The following is an 18,830-nucleotide window of genomic DNA, read 5'->3' on the forward strand; positions in this document are numbered from 1 at the left end:
TAGAAGCAAAATTCACACAATAAAATTTCTTTGAAAAAGGTAATACACAACATCTATCACTTTGTGAGTCTCAGGAAGCTACAACTTGGATAACATAACATGCTAAATGCCAGTGGGAAAGTTAAAATGTCGGTTGGGACATATTGTATAATCTAAGCCACTATTTCTCAACTTTAGCAACCTTAAGGTAACTTCATCAGAATTCCTCAGCCAGCCATGAAGTTCACCTACTTAAAATTGCTGGCCTAAATCTTGGATTTTCCCCAAATACCTTTAAATAAGGAGGATTTTATCCTTTGTTTAATGCTAACACCCTTTCAATGACAGAGACCTCAGACTGCATCCTATCAAATAACCACCTTTATTCTGGCTTCTGCCTGGCTTCAGGAATTGAGACCAGAATAGAATAACGCGTGGTTGGAAAAAACTTTGGAGGTCTTCTAGTCCAACCCCCTGCTTGTTTAAGCGACATTTATACGAGAGCACGCTTCCTGGAATTAATTGGGTCTGTCTTTTTCTTTCTCTTTCTCCTTCTTCCTCTTCTTTTTCAATTAATCTATTTTAAATTTGCAAGGTACGGGTGGAATAACTCTAGGGATTTTTTTTTAATGCCGAATAAAATGACCCACGAAATATTCCGGAGCAAAATTTCCTCCCGTTGCAACTTCCTCGCCGTCGCGTGGGAGCCACGCTCCCGCTTTTTCCAGGTGGGAGGAGCGCGGGAAGAGGACGGGCCCGGGTGAAGGAGGCGAAGGGAACGGCCTTCTGTCGCCAAGCGCAGCGCAGTCGGGGCCTCTTAGCTGCCATGGCGACTGGTTTGTGACTGCTTTGGCCTTCTGTAGACCGGCCCTCACTGAAGCCTCTTGATCTCCGGCTACGCTAGTTGGTAGTGTTCGTGATTGGATCCGTCCCTCGCCGCTGAAAGGATCGTCGCTATGGCCTCACGCAGCGCTGGGACCCTCCTCACTCAAAACAACGCGGTCTATGTGCCGCCGGGGCTCATGCCTGGGTGGGTGGCCCGCAAATGCCTCTAGTTGAGGTGGGGACGGCGGGGAATTTGAGACGTCGGTCAGCGACGGGTTTTAAGCCTGGTGGAGGCTGAGACGCTGGGAACATAACGAGGAAGAAGGATTTGTGACCTAACCGTCTCGTCAGCAAAAGACGGTGACGTTCTGTATCCCTTTTCAGAAGACCTACATTTTTAGATGAAATTTTATTTGTAAAAAGCTGCTTCTTGTCCGGAAAAAAAGATGATGCAATGTGTTAGAAAGCATTTAAACTGAAAGGGGAAAAACTGTAATAGAACTGTTGGTATACAGTAAAAAAAAGAGCAAAATATCAACAATTCCCTAGGATGAAGCTTCATTTCTGATTCCTCCCCATAGTGCATATTATTATGATAATGCCCAGTTGGATAATTATATTCCCATTCTTTATTTATCTACACCTTTCTATGATATATTACAAATGAATTTCCCAGTCCTTAACCCATTATTTTCAAATAGGTTTTTTTGTGACACAAAGTGTTCCTATATTATTGGTGAGCAACTCATTCTATAAGGAGAGCTTGTGATGATTACCATCCAGGAAAATAGAAACTCAAAATAGCATTGATTTATCTTTAAAGTGCAAATTGTATACTGTATGATGCTTAGAAGTCTTTTATTTGAAAGAAGGAACATGACAAGTTTCAGTTAATCAAGAATACTGTAGAAGAGATTATGGTTATTCCCCTTATAGCTCTTCCACCATCACTCAGCTACTGTTTAAGTGATATAAATGCTGTCCTCATTATTGTTATATTAATATAGTGATGATTAGATGGTTCAAGAAGATGCAATAAATCACCAGTGGAGAACTTGCTTATATATAGCTTATAAAAAGAACACTATAAATATGAGTGTTATATCTATAATTAATTTCCTCTTTGAAAAATTGCTCAGAAAAAATCACACAATTAACTTATTAAATGCACTGTTGAGATGGAGGTCACTTACTAGAAAGCATCTATATGAGAAACATGCAAACTGGTAGTTAATCATATGTTGCATAGCAACAGTCATTTAGGAATAATGTTAAATTAGGTTGTTTTCCCTTGTTCGCAGGCTTACTGAGAGTTGTAAATTGGGCAGAATAGCATCCTTACATCTTTTTAATATGGAACATGAAGTGCTTATTGAAAAACTTGAGAGCGTTGGGAAGAAGAAAGTTAGAAAGACTGGAATTTTAAAATAAGTTTTGCATAATAATTTCTGATTAGGAATATTTTACTTAAACAATTAGAACTTAGTTTTTCAGTGATGGTTCAAGTAAAATATATAGGTCCCCAGGAAAAGGTCTCCATAGAGGAATACCTACATGAGGCACAGAAATAATATGTGACACTAGTCTAAGCTAGCCAAGAAACCATCAGCTGTTTTAATTCATTCTCTGCAAAACTAGGTATAATAATAGTTGTTTGTTTTTGTGAAGATTATAATGTTTGCAAAATGCTGCAGATATTGAGTGTTATCAAGGTGAATAAATTAATGAGTTTAATTTGATTTCTTCTATTTCTCTAGGTACCGTGGCCATGTCCCTAATGTAGCCTTTTCCTTTGGTGACACCTATGGAAATACCACCATGAAATATTTTCAAGACTTCCGAAATGCTGCAATGGAAACCAGCTATAGTCCCTACAGCAAAGGGGGGCAGTTCCCAACTCTTTTCTCCCGTGACCCATCTCTCGTGATTGGGGAAAGGGCAAGAGGCTGGGATCGATGGCTACATACCCCTAATTACTCTCGTTTCAGTTTGGATATGAACCGCTCAGAAGAACTGCAAGAGTTCTACAAGGTAAAGCTGCTTTTCAAGACATACCCTCTTCCTCCTGGTCAATTACACATAATGTGAAATTCTGAATTTAAAATGTCATGTAGATAATATGCATTAAACTAATTAGGGATTTTTTATTGTTGTCTAAGAGTAAACACTTGGTTTAAGAGGGAAGAAAGATTTTTTGTTAAAACAATGGGATGTGTAATTCATGTATATGATGACATTTATGCATTTTATGTGTGCATAAAATGATAAATGGGACCTTACACACTTGCATGCATAGAAACACTGTTCAGATAATTTGTTAGTTATACCCCAAATCTGCAAAACCAAAGTCAGTTAAATGAAGGATTTATTATATCAGCTTAGGCAATCAACAGAACCAGGTTCTAACATTATTCTGGCTAGTATAATTTCTTTTTATTTGACGTAGGCCCCCTATATATGTGCCCAGGCTAGTATAATATGCATATATTAATGTTTTTCATTTTTTAAAACAACCCCCCTACACACAATCTGGTGATACTTATATTAATCCTAGATGTAACTTGAATGCTCTCTATGTTTTAATAGTCTTTTACATTTCATTCTATGCCTGTTCAATTTCGGCATTTTAAGATTGATGGAAAAGGATCATGATACAAATAGTCCTTAGGTTTTGCCTCTAGGACTGTTGGAATAAAGAAAGATTGGTTCCTTTATATTTTGAAAGTAGAAAATTCAATTGTATATAATTAAAAATGGAATTGACTACTGTTTACTTTGTCTGTTTCCCCCCTCCCTGCTCCCCACAACAAGCAGATCTTTTTAAGAGGAGAGGCTTCAGTGAAAGAACATCGACAGATGATATATTCTATAGTTGGAAACATGCAGGCAGGGATAAATTGTACCACATGTTCATGTGGATTGTGTTAATTAGTCCTGGGACAATTAGGTAAAGGAAAAACAAGGTTTAATAAGTGCAGAAGACAGGGTTAGTCTGGGATAATAAAAAATATAGAAAAAGACAACATAACTATTCAGATGGGTAGACAAGAGTGATCGTTTATTGCCTGATTTCTTACAGCAGGCTGTTGCATTAGTTCAGAAGTTACCACATGTTCTCCCTTCAGGGAAGCCTTCTGCACTTTCTAGGCTGCTAGGAACTGTTGCAGTCTGCCATGAGAACTCCTGTGCTGTTTAAGCTATTTTTTATGGAGCAAGAACCTCTCTTTTTTTGCATTTTTTTTCTCCTTCATCAATCACAAGAAAGCTTGCATTTCTTGAGAAAACTCAACAGAATCTTAGTCAACTTGCCAGCAATCAGTATTCTTAACTGTCTTCATCTGGGTCATCCCACTAGCTGAATCAATTCTTTGCCTGACATTCTCTTCTTCAGTTTGCTATTGAGAAGCTCATAAGGGCATTTCCATTCTAACTTTATGATACTTTTATCATAAGACCATGCCCTGTGATTCTAGTCCTCAGTCTTTGTTATTTTTTTAATATACTTTATTAAGTTTCTGCAAAAAAATAAAATATTAAAAAAACCAAGGAAATTAAAAATATATTTAAAAAGGAAAAAATAATATACCGATCTTGAGCACAGTTGCAAGTATAAAGTTGTATGGGAAAAGTACAGGGTTTGCGCATAAATAACCTTGTCTGACCATAGGTGTTGATAACTGCCTTTTTGAATACAGAAAGGTGTGCTAAGTAGATTTATTATTTATAATCAAATTATATGGCCATCCATTTCACAATAAATGAACAGTATACACAGATCCTGCTACGTTGAATTTAGTTTAATTTTTATTTCTTCTTAAGCCTGGAAATAAGGGTGATTTCTTCTTACTCAGTAGCCAGTGAATCCACATCAGTTAAACAATCTATAAATAATAAAGAGTGGGATGTTAAAATTAATGGGCTGAAAAACACTATTTGTTCAGACTTTTTCTTTTATTTCTCAGTGATTTTATAAAGTAACAACATTAAAACTTTACACTATTTTAAAAGCCCTTTCTATTTACTCTCTCTCTCTCTCTCTCTCTCTCTCTCTCTCTCTCTCTCTCTCTCTCTCTCTCTCTCTCTCTCTCACACACACACACACACACACACACACACACACACACACACAGGGGGGGAGAGAAGAAAAAGAAAAGAAAAAGAAAAAAACCCCAGGTTGCTTCAAGTAAAAATGCAGGACTGTTGTGAATGTCATTGTCTGTCCTACTCAATAGTTTGAACCTGTCAGCTTTAGGAGTAAACTACAAATATTTTGGTCTGTATAACAAACAAGTGGATTAGATTATAGTGGCAATGGGTAATTTATAATGTAGCATATTATGGACAGTTTTCAGTTTATTTATTTGTTTATTTAATTTGTGTGCTGTCCATCTCATCTAGATGTTAGTATGTTGCATGAATGAGAGCCTTATGTTAAACCATAATCTGATTTGTTTGGCATTATGCTGACTGTTTCCTAGTATGTTTTGATTGCTTATTGTACCCTATGACTATTATTAAGTGTAGCATCTTACGATTCTTGACAAATTTATCTTCTTTTATGAACACTGTGAGCATTTGAAACAAGCCAAATACCTTGTGTGTCCAATCACACTTGGACAATAAAGAATTCTATTCTATTCTATTCTATTCTATTCTATTCTATTCTATTCTATTCTATTCTATTCTATTCTATTCTATTCTATTCCATTCCATTCCATTCCATGAACATGGCAACTGTTTTTTGTTAACCCAGATTTAGAATTCAGTATGCTGTTCAGACCCATTATTGCATGAAAATGGCAACAATGATCATTGGATTTTATTAATAAAGAAAAACATCTGGGATTTTGAGTGGAAAAATAACAATGGGGAGAGGAAGCCCTTTCCCTGTAAGACTTTCCCCTTTTCTTACAAACATGGCTTCCAAGCTTGCTGTTTTCCCTTGTGGGAACATTCACAGGAATGGCAAGTGAGAGGGGGAAAATGGTGAAGTAGCATTGCATCAACCTGATGAAAACTCCATCCTTTTTCTGTATATGTCCTGTGATGTTACACACATAGTTACTGGCATATTGCTGCTTTCATCATTTTGGCAAAGTGGTGGATCCTGTGAATGCTTTTGTTTATCCGTATGAAAATATACATTTGTAGAAAGCAGACATGACCAAAAAAGTCATTCATTTTCAGTTATTTTTTAAGGTTCATAGAATTTTACAGATAATTTTGCTCTTTTCTACATTTCTGGACATACCATTTTCATATACAGACCACATTCCAAGATAATGCTAAGCCAGGATTTTTTAATGATTTCTTGAACTTCTGATTCACACATATTGCAAAACCATACAGAGGTATAGAGAGATAATTTGTACATTAAATTAACATAAAATTAAAAAGTATGCATAAAGACATACATAGGAAATTGGCATAATGTTATAAGGAAAAAATGTGCTACTAGAAAAGGAGCACATTGGGAAAAATTGCATAAAGGAGAACAGTTTGTACATAGATGGGCAACTCTGGAAAATGCGGATAGATTTTTGTGTGGATTTGGAGCGGGGATGACATACATGAATGCAGACCTTGTGCAAATAGAAACCAATGCAAATACACCTGGAAAAAACGAGAAACTGAACTGAGTACAATTAGCAGATTTACCTGTCCTTGTTAAGTTTCAGCCTTACAACAATCATGTAAAGAGTATAATTCAGTTCCTTGCTAAGGTGATAGGCACCATGATTGAACAGAGTTTTGAATGCTCAATTCCCTAGTGTGGATTCAGCACACTTAACAGTTACATAACAGGAAATGTTTGATTTGGAAATCAAACACATGAAGCAAGTATTCTCAAAAGAACTCAGGTCTAGATACTGATGCTCCTAACCCAATTTATTTTTAATTTGCAGCTTACTCAGATGCATCGTGAACATTACAGAGATAAGACAGGGAAATTGCATCTGGTACCATACTTTGTGCTGCCTATGAAGGAAAAAGACAAGTACCCTCATCCTCTTGATCTGTGAGTCTAGTGGGCAAAAACAGTAGTGTAGCGGGGAAATCAGGTATTATATTGAGTCAATTTTATGGAAATGTTATAGAAGCTCATCAATTTCCTTATTATAGAAGATTTATGAAGAGATTGGACAACCACGACATGGTATAGGGTCTCCTGTTTGAGCAAGGGGTTGGACTAGAAGACCTCCAAGGTCCCTTCCAACGCTGTTATTCTGTTACAGGCTCGCAGTACTCAACTTATGACCACAGTTGGGACCAACATTTCTTTTGCTAAGCAAGGTGATTGTTAAGTGAGTTATGCCATCAAAAATGCATGCCCAATGCCAAGGACCCAGATTATGATCACATGGCTGTGGGAATGCTGCAATAGTTGTAAGTATGAGGACTGATTGTAAATCACATTTTTCAGTGCCATTGTAACTTCAAGTGAATAGGTCTATGTCAAAGACTACCTGTAACAAATCTGAATCTAAAATAATCTGAGGTGACATGGATCAAGTCAGTAAATCCCTTCTAAGGTCATCTAAAATCCATCTAAAGTTCTGAGATTCATTAACAAAAGCAACAATTTCTTTGCACTTAGGCAGTGAGTTTATGCACAAGGTAGACAGCGCTTTACATTTTTCCTGCTATTTCTGTTCTGCCATCCATCATGGAAAGAAACACATCAAGGAGTCAGCAGAGTATCTAAAGACATTATTATCATTCCAACAAAGTCATTTTGGGTGTTCTTTAGTCTTTGTTCAAATGAAATGTACATTTCTTTTTTGTTTATTATCCCATTCTTTTTAATTCTTTAAAAAGATAGTCTCAAATGTGTTAATTCAACTCTGGAAGTTTCTTTTGTTTCAGGAAAATATTTTCTTATCTCCTGTCCTGCTCTTCAGACTGTTAATTAAAGTCAAAAAATATTGTACAGCTTAATTATAGTCTAAATCTCCCCGAGGGAGAAAAAGCTGTGATTGGCAATGATGGTCAAAGTTATTATGACAGGAAACACTGCAGTTCTGTGCTCTCTTACATAGAATTGTACAGTGAGATTCTCCTAGAAAACAGATCTAGCTGAAATGTTAATATACTGTATATTGCTAGTCCATGTGTAATACGCCATATGTAAAATAATAACAACAAAGTACAATAGAGCTATCTTTAGCATAAAAAGGCACCTTATAGTAGTTATTGGTTCATCTCATTTTCTATAGTTAGCTCTGATTGGCAATAAGTTCTCTAAAACCTCAAGGAGAGAAATATAGCTTTCAGGTTTGTTCTTTAAGTTCTGATTGAATCTGGGGTCTTCAGTATATAAAACACATATTGCACTATGATTTCTGCCCTTGGTATTATGCATGACTTGTTAATTTTCTGCTTTTTATCATTTTGGCTCACTGACCTGTATTCTGTATTCCTAATCACTGAAGTAACATAACATTCCCATTTTACCATAGTAGTAAACCAGAGAACAGATGTTAGAGGGGGAAGAAAATCCATCATTTTACCAGATTATTAAAGAGATATTAGTAGAAATCTACCCATCTGATTTTGAAAACATTGGCCTACTTTGCTAGTCAACTAGTCCAAGTCAACTCAATACACCATTTTATCCTTAGTGATTCCTACTATCATACATGGATCAGTCATATTGTGGGAGGGGATTGAAGAAAGAAATTATAACAATTTGAGGATGCAAAGCATTAACAGGGAAGAACAGAAGAATTCAGAAACTTGCCCACCTGCTATTTTTCCCTTGCAAATGTTACTCCCATGTAACAACTAAGTGGCTTATTTTCTCATAATCTGTTGATTTGCCCTTAAATCTCAAGGAAGAGTTGGAAGGAGAGGAGGGAATTGGGTCTCCTATTTAAATACAGAATATTATCTAATAAAAATAAAATCTAAAGCCCCATAAAGATAGTCCTCAACTTTCAACCGTTCGTTTAAATGACCATTCAAAGTTACAACCCACTGAAAAAAGTTACTCAACAACTGTCACAGTATTCCCATGTCACGTGAACAAAATTTGGGCGCATGGCAGTGAGGTATTTACAACTGTGGTATTTACAACTGTGGTAGCACTCAATTCAACTACTATCTTGCTTCGCAATGGAAGTTATGTAAGTTGAGGGCCACCTATATTTGCTTTGATCCCATACATATATTGGGAAGATATTTTCTTGAATGAATGCCCCACTAGTATTTGCAAAATGTTCTCCTCCCTCTTTAAAAACAAGTTTGTCTTAAAACTTGCAGTAACTATTATTGGAAAATGCAATTATATATTGAACCATGTACCTTTATGCATATGTATTGCTTGTAAATTCTGTATTTTAATTGGATTGTTTACATTTATTGTGAATGTACCTACTTGTTCTGTTTATCACTCTGCAATCTGTTTTGGGTGTTTGTTGGGGCTATAAGTACTAAGCTCAGCTGAGCTAAGATTTCTGGCCTATGACATGCAAAGCATATTAACGGTATGTTTTATGGCGTGAATCCCGGGTACCCGAGGAATTGCTTTACGTTGATGAGACTAACCAGCCCCACTCATTTCAGGGAAAGGGTCCTGTTGGCCAAATAATTTTGGCTGCTGTGACCCCTGCCTTCTGGAATATTCTCTCCTCAGAGGTAAGGTCTGCCTCTACACTTTTGGCCTTCTGGAGGAGCCTAAAAACTTGTCTCTGCTGCTTGGCCTCCCCATAGGGACCTGTTACAGGTGGAAGATTCTCACCCCCAGGCTGCTCATTGTCTTTGTTCTTTTAATCTTTTAATTCCAATTTTGCTTTTTAGTACTTTTTAACCTTTTTATTATATTATAACCCTTCCAAAGTCGCTGTAATAGTAAGATGGGAATCATAGAAATTCAATAAATAAATAAAAATGAATAAATGCGGGAGATGGACGTTTTAAAAGTTTGATAAATAATAAACATTTTTTAATTTGAAACTTGCATTCTGACCATATCATAGTATTCAAATGATGTTATAACTATCGTGGTTCAATGATGTTATAATTACAGGTAGTTCTCATATAGTGACTGCCTCATTGAGTGGCCCTTCACTGTTATAACCATGATGAAAAACTAATTTATGATGAATCCTCACATTTAAAACATTTGCAGGCCAATAAAGCAAAGGAAAGCTGAAGTGTGATTATAAGCACAATCATGGTTTCACTTAGCAACCGCTCTGCTTAGCAACTGAGTTACTAGTGCCAATAGTGGTTGCTAAACCATTACCTATATGCTGGAAGTGTTCTGGGTGCAGAACAAAAGGGATTTCAACTTTGAATATTTTTGCAGGCCTCTAGTTATGTATACTTTATTACAGATAGTTCTTGGTTTATGTTCCATTTATTCAGCAACCACTCAAAATTATGGCAGCACTGAAAAAAAAATGGACAGATGATTGGTTCCCAAAGTTCCCATCACAGTACCCCTGTGCTCATGTGATTGAGATCTGGGCTCAAGGGTGTCTGGCTTGTAATTACAATGTTGTAGAGAGGCCTGATCACCATTTGCAAAGTATGCTGATTAGTGTACAATAAAGTTCTATTCTATTTCTATTCCTGTTCCTATTCATTCTGCTTTCCCTGCTACCTTCCCACAAGTAAAGTGAATAGAGAAGCTGGCAGAGAAGGTCACAAATCACTCTGTTAGGTTGCTTTGGCCCACAGTACCTATGCACAGCTTTTTCTGGGTTTCCAAGCCCTCCCCAGCCCTCCTCAATACATGTGCGGTCTACATTGGGTCTCCCAGGACCTCCCACAGCCTCTCTCACCTCTTTGGTTACCTTGCTTGAGAACTCTTGCTTCTCACAATGACCTACACATTCTGGGATTAAAATGTAGCCTGGATTGTAGTCACGTGACATTATGCTTTATTACCACATTGCTTGATGACTAGCAAACTCCCAGTGCCAATTGTCATTGTAACCTAAGGACTACCTGTTATGAAATTATCTGCTTTTATAATTGAACATACAATACCTTTCTCTGTGTAACTGTTCTTTAAGTCTAAAAATATAAATATTCCTTGAGTTAATGTCCATGGTTTCTCAATCCGTATGGTATTGTTAGGCCATACTGTTATTGCTTTAATTAAGGTCCTTAATCACAGCTGAATTCTTACTTCCATTTGTCAGTGTTGCTTTGTAACAAATGGTTTTATGATAGTGTTATGTTCTGAAAAATCATGTAAGTAAAGTTGTATGTAACCTGAAAACTAATTCATGTCATTTAAAAAAATTACAAAAGTGTTTGTAAATTATCTTTGTTCTCTTTTTATTGTTTGTTCCTTGAAATTACCTTGAATAAAATGTATCAAGCTTTATCTGTTACATTTCAATTTCCAATAAATAATTTCCTAGGTGAGTTACCAGGGAGTGCGGAATATACAGTGTTTATGTATCACCTATGCAGTGTCCTATCTCCTGCATAATCGGTGAAACCTTCTAACTTCAGTATTCATCACCAATGTTCCTTTAGGATAGTACCTACATTCGAAGGTTGGGTGAACATATGTTAAATGGATAGTATATTACCCCTTGCCTTCCAACTGTATATAATATAATATTATTTTACTTGACTTGATTAGATTTCATACTATTTATGCAACGTAAGTAATGATTTTAAGAGCAGATTCTAGTGATGCATAATGCCACATGAATATTATGAAAAATGCCTTAAGTTTTTAAAAGTAAACATTTGCTGTGAACTCAAGCCTGCAACTTTATTGTCTATTCTCTTTAATTGTCTTTGGGATTTTGTAAGCTACCCAGAGTCTAAGGCAGGGTATCAAACTTGATTTCACTGAGGGCCACATCAGGATAGTATTTGACTTTGGCGGGACCATGGTGGGTGTGACCAGGGTGGCGTGGCCAGATCAATGTCACTCATGTTGGGGGCACCTTTGGTGGCCCGAGCGTTCTGCCAGCGAAAATGGGCTCCCGAGCTCTATTTTTGGCTGCAACTGTCTCCTGTAACCCTCTGCCTGCGGCTCTCCCATATCCATTTTTGCTGGCAGAGGCACTGCGGGTTGGTCCCTTGTTGTTCCCAGGGTGCACCCCCGCCAGGCCAGATTTAAGCACTGGATCCGGCCCACGGGCCTTGAGTTTGACACCCTGATCTAAGGGAACGGGTGGGTATAACAAATTTAATTAATTAATCAAATTAATATCTGTTCCCACAATCCACTGGTCAAAGAGGAGGCTAATGTGCTGCAGAAACATGAAATGAATCAGTTGACCACTTTCATATATCTAGTCCTCTGCTGAGAGATTAATTATTTATATAGGCTATAGATGGCAACTAAGAGAGAAAGACAGCATACACATAAACTCTAATATCAATACCAATAGCATCTGGACTTATATAACACTTCATAATGCTTTACAGAACTCTTTAAGCAGTTTACAAAATCAGCATATTGCACCCGACAATCTGGATTCTCATTTTACTGAGCTTGGAAAGATCGAAGGCTGAGTCAACCTTGAGCCAGTCAAGATCGAACTCCCAGCAGTGGGCAGAGTCAATCTGCAATGCAACATTCTAACCACTGTGTCACTAGGACTCCTTTAATACATTCTAGTGGTCGTCCAGAGTTTTGAAGTCCAGATCTCATAGCCCTAAGGTCTAAGCTGGATATCTGCTGTTTTATAATGGTGAGAATATCTTAAACTGATAGAAGATAGTATATATAAATAGGAAATTCAGCAAACTTACTATTTCTATGATTTAATCTTGATGTTTTACCATACTGCTATAAAAAAATCAGAAACCTGGAAAAAAACATTAGCAACTCTTCTCTGGATTTTCCCTGCTGAAATAGGCATCATGGTGTGGGTATAGGAAACGTTCATCTACTTCAGCAGACTGATTTCTGCTTTTAATACACCTCCCTAGTTTGTATCTTTCTAAATAATGAATCCAGCATTGTCTGTTGGCCTGTCATTCCAAAGCAATCTGTTTTGTTATTCCTCTCCAAGGCACCCAAGCATTAATCACGATTGATCAATCTCCTGGAGCACTTTTCTAGGGCATGTTGCTCTGCCACAGATTGTACTTATTTTTATGGCTTTGTGTATTGGCAGGAAATAAGATGTATTTTTGTCCTCCATGCTTTAAAGGGTAGCATTTCTGTTCCTGCTGTAACTAATACTTGGTGCTGATGTGGGCCTGTAGTTCTGTTGCTTTGGGATGACAGGATGATGAAACAAGATTTCAGACCGGATGGTGGAAATCTTCAGAAGCCCTCCACAACAGGCGAGGATAAATTCAGTTACTGAATTAAAGTAACTGGGCAGGTAGAAAAATAGAATTAAATTGTTTACCTTAAAAGGTTGGATTGTTAGTGCAATCTTTGAGTAGAAGGCAGAAAATTCATTAGTTCACTCCATTTTTAATTCATGTATTTGCTATTATAGAGTGTAATAGCTTGAATACTTTAAAGAGGCGATAAACAAATTATGGTGAGGAGAAGATACTACAATCCCACACCCTGATAATTCTAAGCTAGTAGTTACCAATCTGGTCTGTAATGCCTGAAGGTATAGCAAGTGGCACAAGGCTTTTGGCACAACTTTTTTTTTTAAAGATTTGCCAAGTTCTATGAAAGTTTTAATAATCTTGTTGAAAATATCAGGAAATTTTGAGTTATCTTGCAATTTATTTATTTATTTATTTACTTACTTACTTACTTACTTACTTACTTACTTACTTTTAGGATTGTATATGTGCCACCTGGGATAATCACTTATGCTATGATACTAGCAGGTTCCACATTGCTAATTCTGATTTGCATGGTCCATCAAAGTTTGCAATTAAGATGTAATGAAAAAGTTGGATCTTCTGTTCTAGGCACCATCCAGTTTCAGACTTTACATGCTAAACTGACCACCATTAAGCGAAGCATTGCCCATCCTGCTTGGGAGTTTCTCAGAGTCCTTTGGCCACTGGAAAAGCAGACAGCTTGCTGATCTAGTAAATTTTTTCTTATAAACCTAGGGACAATGAATGTAGTCACAGTTTGCTGTTGAATTTTGCACATGATTCTAGAAAATAGATTTACCCTGATTTGGACAATTGGCAGTTTTCCCAAAGGTGCTTCTTTTTCAAGAGGCAACTGGACTTCTTGGTTTTTCTTTGAAGACGTTTCACTTCTCATCCAAGAAGCTTCTTCACTCTGCAGAGTGAAGAAGCTTCTTGGATGAGAAGCGAAACGTCTTCAAAGAAAAACCAGGAAGTCCAATTTGCCTCTTGGGGGGAAAAAAAACACCGTTGGGACAACCATGACCTGTAATGACTGAGAATTTTCATAGATCCAACTGGCAGTTATGTACCTTATCTATTCATCTATGGAGATTCTCAATCATCCAGATCATGATTGTCCCAAAGATGCTTTTCCCAAAAGCAACCAGACTTTCTTGGTTTTTTTTCCTTGAAAAAGTTTTGCTTCTCATCCAAGAAGCTTCTTCGGTTCTCACTTCTTCAGTTCAGTTAAGAACTGAAGAAGCTTTTTGGATGAGAAATGAAATGTTTCAAGGAATAAATGAAGACTAGTTGCCTTTTGGAAAAGCACTTTTGGGTTCTTACCTATTCCTAACTCTGCTGGCTGACATCATGCCAGCTGACAAAGTAGAACACTTGCTTTATCACTTGGTTGATGCCCAGGTATGTCCAGTTTAACTTTTCTTGATATTACTTGCAACTGGGAGTTTGCTCACGGTTATCAAAATTGAGACTTTCTTGTAGCAGATCAAAATTTCCTTTTTCAATTATCTCTTCTAAAGTGCTTTCTGAATTCATTTGTATAAATCTTCGACAAGTACTTGACTAGGCTTTTGCATAGAGGCATAACTGTGAGAATCATGCGGTTCTTCATTTTACATATTTATAATGAATTTCTTTTGATATACTTGAAGAAATAGAAAGTGAGCATAAATCAAACTGTTCACTTTCTCATACTTCATGAGTGCTCTCTGCTGGTACAATCTGGTAGTTCTTATTATCCAGTTGGAAAAATGAAATCCGATTGAACAGCTATGAGGTAAGTGGAAAAAAGGACATCAATGCACATTAACTTGTCCCTAATGAACTCATATCCTACGTTAATATAAATTGTACCCTAAGGATAAATAGCTTTGAGTTAAATATATAGATGACACCCTATAGAATAAGCAAAGGATAAACAACTGTACCCTCAAGATTGTTTAACATTTAGGAACATAATTAAGTGGTAGGGCATGAACTTTAATGACAGCATTCTTAGTTTTATTCAGGTATATCCAATTAGTAGTTGTGAGTGGGTGATGGCAAGTGAGTATGCTCTCCAAATGTGTGTCATAGTGGGTGTTGTCAGAATTTAAATAACTTTTACTAGAAGATAATCTGGTAAGTATCATTTATTAGACTGTAATGGCAAGGATGTACCCTTCCAAATGCCTCATTTTGCTGGAATACTCTTACAGATTTTTAGTTTATCTTTTTTTTTTATTTGCTTAGGAGCATACATGATCTGGGCTGTAGCACATGTCATTTTTATTTTCTAAGAATACTGATGGAACCCAGTACCATTCTAGGAAATAAAAGATCATGCTGCAGGCTAGCATTTTATAGCAGGTTTATTACTTTTTTTAAATGCAACAATTCCCCATAGTCTGACCTTGTGTGATTTATGCACAGATGAAGTCAGTTGGGGGAATGCAGGTAATTGAATCTGAAAAGAAAGAACAAAGCACCAAATTGCACTTCTAGTTACATTTATATGAAGTTACATTTAATGTGTTTTGACTACCTCTAATGCCAAAAATCGGAGGGTTCGCATCTCCTTATTAAAGTATTGTAGGCACTTCTTCAAATCGTAAGATATGATAGAGAAACTTGAAAATTTATGTTCACTTGCTCTGAAATACATCATTAAACCTGAATGTGATAGGCAGAATAGAACCCAAACAAGTTCCTTAACTGTAATAAAAACATTCATTATGAATAATCAATGAAAAAATGTGTTTGTTATATTTTTTTATTAAAAATGAATACATTAATCTTCATGTCTTTAGAGTTTCACTGCTAATTTGGATTTCCTGTCTCTAAAAATATTACTGAAGAATGGAATAAAGTTGTCTTGCTAATTCTGTTTCATACTCACCCATTCAGTTAATGGTAGGATGACACAATAGATGGATGGAATACTTACCTGATTTAAAGTATAACTCTCAGTTATATTTTAAAACATACTATACAATCTTGCTATTTTGGGTATTTCATCCACCTAGAAAAGTGATTGTGTTTCTTAATTTATGATTATTATAAAACTGAAGTAAAATAATATATTTTTCTATTTTATATTCACAGTATCTAATTAAAAACTTCAAAAAACTGTTCATATTTATTGTCTTTTCTTTCACAGATGCCTGCATCTTTTTTTCATTTTCATTTTTTTTCTTTTCAAAATTTCTCTTTTAACCTATTCATATTCATATATGAAACTGATCAGATATATTTGAAATTTTGAAAGGGAAAATTAGGAATGTGTGTAGTATAATGTTTTTTCTTTTCAAATTTTATCCCTGAATCAGGATTATTCATCTCTGAAGCAAGTTCATAAAAATGTATTGATGTCTCACATGGTCAATATCTATAGAGATTCTCAGTCATCCAGTCATAGTTGTTCTAAAGGTGATTTTGCAAGAGAAAACGGGACTTTCTGGTTTTTCTTTGAAAACGTTTTGCTTCTCATCCAAAAATTTCGTCCAGTTGCCTCTTGAAGAAGCACCTTTGGGTTTCACATTGTCAGTATAATATACATGTAGTAAGAGTTTAAAAGAATCTAAAAGAAAGAATAGAAGCATTAGATGGGTAGAGGGGAACATAAAAAGTGGAAGTCTACATCAAGTTTAATGAACATCTAACCTTACATTCTAATATGTCAGGTTAGATGTTCATTAAGTCTAGGTTATAAAGTTGAGTCACGAGGTCAGGTAATAAACCAATGAATTGTAAACATTGCTGAAGGATCTGACAATAGTGTAAGTTGTGGCAGGGTTGGTATTTTAAAATAATAGGGTAGTCTAAAGTTATCCTGTGCGCCGTGGCCATTTATGTAGTAATGGTGAGATGGGGCTAGTGCAACATTCTTAGTAGTGCAGGCATTGGAGAAGCACATGCTCTGTTGTTTCTCTATGTCCAGAGTCACAGGACATTGTCTCTCCAAGTAAGGAATCTTCTGGTATTGGACAGGACAGCTTAGGGAAGGTGGCAGAATTTCTTTGTTTAGGTACTTTGAGTATAATCCTGCAGTATGCTGCTTTACAAGCAGAGATGGAAGCATGAAAACAACAGGTTTTCATCAACTCTTGTGATCCCTAAATAAACCCAGAAAAATAAATAATTTAATGAGCCAAACTGGACCAATTAAATTGATCAAATCGTTCCATCTTTTCTTCAGCCTAATAGACCAATTATAAATAACATGTTGACCATATTCACATTGGGGGATTGTTGTGTAATAAAAACACACAAGCACAAAAAAGAGTTGATCAACCCTAGCAGGTTAGTTCCAAACAGGCTCAGCCTTGCAAAGATTAAAGTAATTTATACAAGCAGGCAAGTTGTAGTAATACATCTAAATCAAAGCAATTGAACCATTTTGCATACCTAGTTCTCTAAGAAAAAAATGTCTGGAGAGAAAGGATAGCTGAAAATTGTATGTTCTCTGTTACCAAAGCCATTGTATGGAATATATTTCCTCACTAATGATCACCATATGTATTGTTGATCAATGTGGAAGGAGACATTTTTAATAGGTAGGTATATAGGTAGGTAGGTAGGTAGGTAGGTAGATAGATAGATAGATAGATAGATAGATAGATAGATAGATAGATAGATAATTATACACACAGAGAGAAAAATAACAAAGTAGAAGGTGTAGAAAAGAAATAAAAAGGGAGGAAATCTTGCAATCTCCTTGCAAGGAAGAGCTGTCTGGAACACTTATGGGTGATCTCAAGACCTCTTGTCTGGAGAGGAATGATAGAACTGATCTGCTCACTGACTGCAAATAATGTCAGCCTACCCTTGTGGAACCAACTTCAGTCTGCCATTTCTTTATATTCACACACACAAGCAATTTTTAACCAATACATATTATGTGTGCTGCTGGAATGTCTGGTGAGATTTGGGTTAAGAGTGCTCTCTGAATAAATAAATCTTTTCAGTTCAGGTGAACTCCAACCAGAATCCTTTTTCAAACTGGGAGCTTCATTTCCTCCAGGTTCCCAAAGAAAATCCATCATCTGGGATTCTATTACACTCATGCTGTGTTTTCTGGGGCTAGCCGCCAATGATATAACCATGTCTCCATTGTGTGCTTGTTCTTCTCACCCCCTTTCCTTTAGCCCACCACTGAGCGCCAAAACAATGTGGCACCTCCATCGCATCTCGCCAGAGAATCTACGGACATATCAGACTTTCCCTTCAGGAAAGAGAGTGACTTCACAGGAGAGAGAAGTCCGAGACAGCTATTTTCAGTTCAGAGCCTGAATGAAGAATGCTGACATTCCTGTATAACCCTTGAGAGGAAAGTCAGAGCTTGGGAGTAAAAAAATGTTTGAAGAATGGGAAATCATAAAATTGATTTTCTTCACCATGCCTTGTTGCCTAAGAATACTTGTGTTAGACAATAGTCCATAAAAACTGAAGTACTGGAGGTGATCAGATGTTAACCTATATCATATATCATTCATTTACACTGGCTTCAATTTCATGCTTATTTTTTCTTGTTTACACAGCTTACACCTTCCATGACCGAAGGGATGAATTGTTGGTACTTGACAATACTGAATTAGCCAAAGTTAATAATCTAATATGAATCAATTTGGCGTAGACACCAGCTGAAAACTGGGAAACATTGAGTTCTAATCTTGTTTTAGCCACAGATTAGCTGGGTGACCTTAGGCCAATCACTTTTTACTTAGCCTTAGGAAGGAGGTAAAGGCAAACCATTTCCTAAATCCTGTCAA

At 36.5% G+C, this 18,830-nt stretch overlaps 1 protein-coding gene across 1 annotated transcript; it reads left to right on the plus strand.

The window, feature by feature from the left end:
• Positions 1–772: 772 nt before the first annotated feature.
• On the plus strand, positions 773–18,351 carry CIMIP2C (ciliary microtubule inner protein 2C). The gene is made up of 4 exons (XM_026715981.2): positions 773–1,009; positions 2,562–2,835; positions 6,711–6,823; positions 18,207–18,351. The coding sequence occupies exons 1-4, from the start codon at positions 936–938 to the stop codon at positions 18,349–18,351; spliced, it is 606 nt and encodes a 201-aa protein (XP_026571766.2). The 5' UTR covers positions 773–935.
• The last annotated feature ends 479 nt before the right edge of the window (positions 18,352–18,830 follow it).

The sequence above is a fragment of the Pseudonaja textilis genome, chromosome 1 (assembly GCF_049901715.1).
Source record: "Pseudonaja textilis isolate UNSWEBS1 chromosome 1, rPseTex1.2, whole genome shotgun sequence".
Classification (NCBI taxonomy): Eukaryota; Metazoa; Chordata; class Lepidosauria; order Squamata; family Elapidae; genus Pseudonaja; species Pseudonaja textilis.